Source organism: Nuphar pumila, chromosome 3, assembly GCF_984573655.1.
Source record: "Nuphar pumila chromosome 3, dmNupPumi1.hap1.1, whole genome shotgun sequence".
Classification (NCBI taxonomy): Eukaryota; Viridiplantae; Streptophyta; class Magnoliopsida; order Nymphaeales; family Nymphaeaceae; genus Nuphar; species Nuphar pumila.
Window position 1 is genome coordinate 144133064 of NC_143251.1, and position 7581 is coordinate 144140644.

At 44.3% G+C, this 7581-nt stretch overlaps 1 protein-coding gene across 1 annotated transcript; it reads right to left on the reverse strand.

Annotated features, from left to right (window-relative positions):
* Positions 1–2095: 2095 nt before the first annotated feature.
* On the reverse strand, positions 2096–3341 carry LOC149844237 (ethylene-responsive transcription factor RAP2-12-like). Its single transcript, XM_090000443.1, has 2 exons — positions 3021–3341; positions 2096–2925 (listed from the first exon to the last, which is right to left on the reverse strand). The coding sequence occupies exons 1-2, from the start codon at positions 3190–3192 to the stop codon at positions 2330–2332; spliced, it is 768 nt and encodes a 255-aa protein (XP_089856569.1). The 5' UTR covers positions 3193–3341; the 3' UTR covers positions 2096–2329.
* Positions 3342–7581: the final 4240 nt, after the last annotated feature.

Genomic DNA, 7581 nt, shown 5'->3' on the forward strand with positions numbered 1-7581 from the left:
TTTTGAAAATTTCCGGTTCTTTTGGCGATATTTTCAGACTATGGTATACTTCCGAAAATGTCGCCTTTCTTTCTTTCAAATGATTTATATATATTTTTATATTCTGTCCGATAAATGTCCGCGATAGTTTGATAGCGAGGTTTGTGGCATTGCGACCACGTCCGGGCTGAGCTGTGGCGTGGCTTGGTCGAGTCACGGTCTGTTAAATTTTTAAGCCCCACTCGACGTTGTGAGTCGACCCCCTCCCCCCAAAACCGTGTTCGAGAAGGCTGAGTCTTAGACTTGGTTCAATCCCGTACTAAGTCAACATAGAAAAAACCCCGTTTAGGTTCACATTCTCGGTCAACAGAATAGATGCTCCGACCTCTAGCCCATGGTCAAGTTGGTTGGGAGGCCAAAGTCTAAGACGGTTTCAACCTAACCCAGTTGCGTCAGGTTCGGACTCCGGACCCAGGGGTGGGTTCTACTAGTCGGTAGAAGAACTAGTGGGACCCACAAAGCTGCCCTACCAGGCTGTCAACAAAAACCTAACTTTTTTTTTTTTTTGCCTTAGCTTCCAAGAAAGCGTCACATGTGACATGGCCCAACACGAAGGGGGGGCTGGTGGAGAACACGGTTTTGGGGGTGTGGAACCCGTTGGCCCGACCCACAGGAAAGACCCGAATCTCCACACACACAAATATCTTGGGGTTTCGTGGGGCCCACGTCGTTTCTAACGCGGCGGCACGCGCATAAATGAGGAGGCGCCCGCATCCGTGAGCCGGTTCAGAACTTTCTAGATCCCGAGACGTCCAAAGCCGAAGCCGCCGATCCCGGGTCCTCGGTCTTCGTGAAGTCTGTGGCATCGTCTCGGGTCTAGATCCAGATTCACATACGAATCGGGTCTAGATCCATATCCATCTCACGCCTCTTTTGTCCTACCATCCAACTTTGAGGCTAGCCAGCGGGTTACGGGTTGGGTTCAGCTTGGGTTTCCGACCCCAAAACAGGCTCGTAATACGATAATCTTAGGCCGTTTTAAACCATAGTGACACGTTTTTTTCGGTAAAATCTCGTTTGTCAAAATTTTTCATAAATCTCACATTTTTCGGCAAGTTCTCGACAATAAAAAATAAATTTAAAAATATATTTAAAAAACAAATATTAATAAAAGTCATTTAAAACTAAAAAAACGGGTTTTTTAACAATAAATAGCCGTTTAAAACGTAAATATCAGGCTTAAATCGCAGTATTTATGTTTTCTTCATAAATCTCACCATATTTTGAAAAACTCGCGAGAAATTGCCGTTCTAAACTTTCATGCAATTTCTCGATATATTTGTTACAGAGTTTTAAACTTCAAATTTGGTTAGATCCAAATAATTGTCAAACACCCGGAGTTGAATTTAAATCTCTCAAGCCAAACCCGCCCCGTTGATAGGATATTTAATGTTTTACCAATTCCGAATAAACTACTTGTTCTGACTCAAATTCGACCCTTACAATTGACTTAATACGCCATAAAAAATACTCGAAATCTAATTTTTCCAGTAAAATCATTCTTTAAGGCTATCAAAAACTTTTCTATAAACTGGAACCAAACGTGAATTGGTGGGGGAGTTGGTAAGGATATACATGATTCGGACCCGGATCCACAAGATTCTGAACTGGATTCATTTATTCCAGAAGGCCACACACCACAAGGTTAACCTCTCATCCAAGTCCAACCTCTAAAATTTGTTAAAATGTCAAATTCCAATTTTTTTTCTCAAGTCCCGACCAAAATTATATCCAATTTTTTTTCTCTTCCGGATTCAGTTAATAGATGAGACCGTAACAAATTCCAAACTAATAAATTCTTTCTCAAGAAAAAAAAAAAGTCTCAGCCGATCCGCATCCAGAAGACAGGGATCGAAGCGTGTCGATGATCAACGCAACCGAACCCAGATCTTAGTGGGGAACAAGAAGGCGATCTGTTTGGTTCTTTTATTATTATATAATTATTCAAAGAATTCACTGTTTGGATTGCATAACTTTCTTTTCTTTTACAGTTTTACACACATATCTTTGCGGCAGAACAGATTCCGAAATATATACACACAAACATAAAAGAGGGTGAGAAAAGGAAAGGACCATTTGGCTTGCATTGAATCAAAAGAAAGTGTAGATAAAAAAACACCTAAAACACTATGAAAAAAAAAAACAAGAACTTGTTCGCGACAAAATCCTAAACTCCGGACACTATTCACAAAAAATGTACCGAAAGAAAGAAAATAAATTTGCAGTGAAGATCAAAGAGAGGAGACGGAAGAAGACAATGGGCAGCGCTTCTTCTTCTTTTCTTCTTCTTCTACAAGGGATTGAACACAGCAGAGGACGACGAGCAACTCATGGGGATATCATCGAAGCTCCAGAGCTCCATCGAAGTCGGCACCACGTTGCTCTCCTGGTTGGCCGGAGCGACGTGTGGCTCGTACCCGCCGACGAATCCTTGCAGGAACTCGTCGTACGACCCGTAGGCCGAGAGGTCCTCCGCCAGATTTATCACGCTCTTCTTCTCGTCCATTCCCTCCGGCGCAGCCGCGGCTTCCGGCAGGTACTGCCCGAAAGCGACGGCCTGAGGAGGCTGCTGCTGCTGGAAGTCGAAGCCCACGAAGGCTGGGGCGGTTTCTTGGCGGAGCTGTTGGGTGGTGATGGGGAGGGGGGAGGGGAGCTCGTTGGGGAAGTTGACCTTGGCTTTGCTTCCCCTGATCTTGCGGGCCTCGGCGTCGTAGGCGCGGGCGGCATCCTCGGCGGTGCTGAACGTCCCCAGCCACACCCTCACCCCCTTCCTCGGGTCGCGGATCTCGGCCGCCCACTTCCCCCACGGCCTCTGCCGGATCCCCCTGTAGAGATTCTTCCTCTTCCTCTTCGGCTTCGGCTCCTCATCCTCGCTCTCCAATCCTTCTACAACAACAACAACGATGCAAATCCTTCAGAAAACGCAGAAAGAAAGATATCAAACATAAAAGAGGGATTTTTTTGGGGTCGGGGTCAGATACCTGAGGAGAGGCGACGTTTGGGCTGAACGGAGAAAGACTTGATGGGATCTTTCTCGACTTGGGTATCGGGGAAATCGGCGAACAAGTCGCGCCATGTGTCCGGGATGGCCGCCGGGCCGCGGACTGCTCGGCTCCTCTGGATGAAGTCGGAGATGATGGCACCACCACACATCTTTCTTCACTCGATCACTACCTTCTTCTTTTGGGATAGCAGTAAAGATAAGATTCAGAGATTTTTTCACACAAAGAGATGGATGGACTATGAAAGAAAAATTGGTAAACGAGAAAAGAGAAATGATGAAGACGAATCTGAAATACTTAAGGGAAGTGAGGGAGAAGAGGCATTTATAGGGAGATGTGATGCCGTTTTCGCTTTGTCTTCTTTATAAATTTTGTGGGGGAATTGAAGTTTCTCGGTTCGTGGCGTGACGGCAGGTTCAACGCTGTCTATTCATTCACTCACAGTCAAATATTTACTGCTGCTATTTACTGGGGTGGAAGGTGATTAATCTCTCTTCTTCTTTAAAATGACCTCATTGCCCTTCAGTAGATAGTTATGTCAACGGATCGGATTTTATCCCACCTCCGACCCAAATCCGAATTAATTAATAATCTGATCCGGATTTGGTATTGAGTTTTGCATTCAAGTCTGAATCAAAATCCGACCAAGATTCAGGGATGGTAGTGGACCAGGGGAGGACAAGGTCTCCACCCCTGTCCTGTCTCAAAATTCTGACCTCCATCTTTGCATGGGTTTTGATTTTATGTCCTCCATCCCCGGTTCAAACAGGACGAGGTGAGGGGGGGGCTCGTTTTTCTCTGTCCACTACAATCCCTACTAAGATCCAATCAGATTATATGTCAATATCAGATTTTAAGCTAGTTGGATCTAGATTCAATTTTATCTGATTCATGTCTGAATCCAAAACCGATTATGTCATATCCAATTAGGCTGGACTCGGTAATGGCTAAATCCGACCTGTTTAGATCCCTAGTTAAATACAAGCCAATGGATTGGATACGGATACACAAGCATGGATCTGAATGATACATGATGAAGTGAGATTGAATCTAGATCCCAAAGCCCTTATGATACTACTGGATCCGGAAACAGAAAAGGAAACACACACACACACACACACTGGAAACAAGTTATTGTAGAAAGTAGAAACAGAACGGATTTCATCTAAATTCAGACATAGATTCGATACAAATTATGATCCGATTTAAATACCAAAATAATCCAACTAATTATGTAGTCATAGATAAGATCCATCACAAGAAGAATGGAGATAGACCACCGCGAGGGGTGTGTCTCCCGCGTGGCCATCCAGGCGGTTAGCAGGTGTTGAGAAGAAGGTACTGGATCAAACCTAGCTGGCGTATGAGCGTGTCTATAGCTTTCAAAAATGAGCCACCAAAGGCATATTGTTAGCGGGGACCCACTCAGGGTTTGCCTAGCTGGAGGGCGTGTCCATATTAAGTGGCTGGGTTCTAGGCCAACGTTACAGTCCATGATAGTGACACCATATTTGTCCATTTGTATAAGGATTAACATGAATATTGTTTGCCAAGATATGGGCTGAAGGCCACACTTTTACAGACACAGAAACTCAAGTCAAAGATGTCCACCCATTTGATGTCAATGGACCCATGTTAGCGGTGGATTTATATGATGTTTGATGGCTCGGAATCAAAAAGACATCTAGAATATGATTTTTAACAAACATTGGACGTGACGGACAGCGTTCTGGGCATACGCTGCGTTCATTACCTTGTGTAATTTTTTATCCACCTCCTCTCCTGTTACAAAAGAAAGAAGAACGGAGGGAACGAATTAAAAAAAAAAAAATTCTCTCTCTTGGGTCTGTGGGTGGAGCGCGGCAGCCATCGACCATCGGCCGGCCATGGAGGCGGCAGAGTCCGGCATCGTTGAGCTCTTGCTTGAACGCCTCATCGATCGGGCGACGGGCCACTTAGAGCATCTTCACCCTCATTGTCGTCTGCATATCGTCATCAAACAACGAACATTTGGAACATAGCATCTGACTATGATCCAAATAAATGTTGGACTTGGAACAGTTGTTATACTTAACATAATCAATGCTTTGTTCCATCTCTTTTGTTCATTCTGTCCAATCCTAAACAAGATATCAAACATACCATTAATTCACTGTTAGTGCATATTGAAAATTGATGCAGATAATTGGAGTTTACTTGTCTTAAACTGGGTTGAGCTATATATATGTAAGGTGGCTGCCATGGCTTGTTAGTGCAAGCTTTGGCAAGGGGTCATGGTTAAGATAATGTTTTGACCCTTGGATACTGATGTAATCCTCCTATCTTTTTTCATGAAATCTTACCGTTCTGCAGTCACTTACCTTAATTTCAGATGCTTTGATCAAAAGCAAGCCTATTGATTAGTAAATGGATATTTTGTTATAGTAGTATGTGTTTGGACTGTATTGGATCTGGATCTAGATCCAATACGGGTCAAGCCTAGAATGAAGCGGGTGAGGGTTTCGTTCTTACCCTTTTGGTTTGTTGTTTTTTACACACAGGAGCTCTCTCTCTCTCTCTCTCTCATTCCGAAAGATGATGAGGCCAATGATATTTCTCGATTCCGGCCAATCTCAGTTATGAGTGCTCTCTATCGGATGTTTGCCAAAGTTTTGGCGAATAGGCTGAAATCGGTGGCTAACCAGATTTTTTCAGACTCTCAGTTCGCCTTTATCCGTAATAAGAGGGTCCAACACTCGTTCATCATGGCGTCCGAGGTGGTCCATTCCTTGCAGCATAGCGGTCAACCTTACTTTGTCCTTAAATTAGAATTTCATAAAGCTTTTGACTTTGTGCATTGACCATTCTTATTTCAAATGTTAGCAAATTTCGGTATTGGTCGTCGTTTTTCTGGTTGGGTGAGAGAGCTGGTCTCAAATGCCCAGGCCATGTTAAATATCAATGGTATTAGAGGAGACCGGTTCAAGCTAGGGCGGGGTTTGCGGCAAGGGTGCCCCCTATCACCTTTGTTGTTCAATGCAGTTGTTGAATGTCTTGTGGTCTTGCTTAAGCGAGCTGTTGTATCGGGTTTCATTGATCCTTTGCAGGTTTCCGACTTCCCGGGTCATATTCTTACTTATGCTGATGATATGATCATTTTTGGTCGTGCAAATGTTCAACAGATGCTTAGGTTCAAGCTTATCATTCAGTTCTTTCTCTCCATGTCCGGGCTTTCTCTAAATGAAACCAAATGCTCTATTACTATGTTCAATGTTGATGCCAATATGCTTGCAGCTGGAAAGAGAATTTTTAATTGCACTACTTCTGACTTGCCTATTATGTACCTTGGCTTGCCGTTACAAGTGAAGCCCCTCTCTTCAGCGGCTTGGGCTCCGACACTTCAAAAAGTGATGCGCAAATTGCTTTCGTGGCAGTAGTCTTATCTCTCTAGCGCTGGACGTCTAACCTTAGTCAGACATGTTCTTTCAACTATTCCAGAATTTTTCATGTCTCTGTTTGTGATGCCTGTGGGAGTAGAGAAGCAGCTGACGCGATTGTTGGCAGGTTTTCTATGGTCTGGGTGTAAACTCAAAGGTAAGCGTCACTTGATTGGTTGGCGTTCGGTGGTACTACCTCGGCGTATGGGTGGTTTAGGCATTCCGGTGCCCAGACTGCAAAGCATTGTTCTTGTCGCCAAGCAGTGTTGGTTGGCCCACCAACCGGATAACCCTTGTGCTAGTTTTCTTCTTGCTAAATATGATGATCCAACTCTTATTCTGGTTCATCTGGGAACTCGAGGTTTGGCGCTCTCGCACTTGCGTAAATCGTGGTTGAGGGCTTTAGCCTGCTTTAGAAACCATTTTGAGGTCTCCGGAAATTTTGGTCAGTGGTTGCAGTAGGCGTTGGCACCAAGCAGAGAGTTTCTCACCAAAAAAGTCTATAGATCGTTGCTACTGCCTGAGGATGTGCTTTGGGCGAAGGGTCCTTCCCCCCGTTCTCGAGTCCTGGCTTGGTTAATTTTGCACGATAGGATCCAGACCCACAGTAATTTAAAGAAGTGGGCCATTCAACTCCCGAGTTGGTGTGTGCTTTGTCAAGCTGCAGAAGAATCTACGTTTCACTTGTTTTGGTCTTGCCCAATATTTATGGAAATCTTTAGCAGGACTTGGAGGCATCCGGAAGTATTTGTTAAGGAGGAGTCCTTTACGCTAGATCTGATCTTGGGGCCGGTTTGTATTAGGCGCAGCAAGAGGTGGAGGTTCATCTGGCGGACGTGGTTGCTTACTTCTTGGTGGTTTGTTTGGATGGCGCGAAACGATGCTCATTTTCGTCATATTCGAGTTAACATTCAAAACCTGGTGCATAAAATCTTGGTAGATGTTTATGCGATCTTGCGTATGCATCTTAGTGATCTTCCACTCCCTCCTGCTGATGCTACCTATCCTTTGTCGCAATTTGGGCAAGCGGCTCCGGCGTTAGCCCATTTTATCTGTCTAATGTTCTTTTCTCTTGTGCTTTATTTATTTGTTTTGGCTTTTGTTCTTGTTCAGTTCATGGGTTC

What these genes read in the sequence shown, in the direction of transcription:
- LOC149844237 (XM_090000443.1), bottom strand. Translation starts at nt 3,192, where the DNA reads ATGTGTGGTGGTGCCATCATCTCCGACTTCATCCAGAGGAGCCGAGCA. An exon ending in CAAACGTCGCCTCTCCTCAG is followed by an intron (nt 2,926 to 3,020) that starts GTATCTGACCCC and finishes TTGTTGTTGTAG; the next exon opens with AAGGATTGGAGAGCGAGGAT.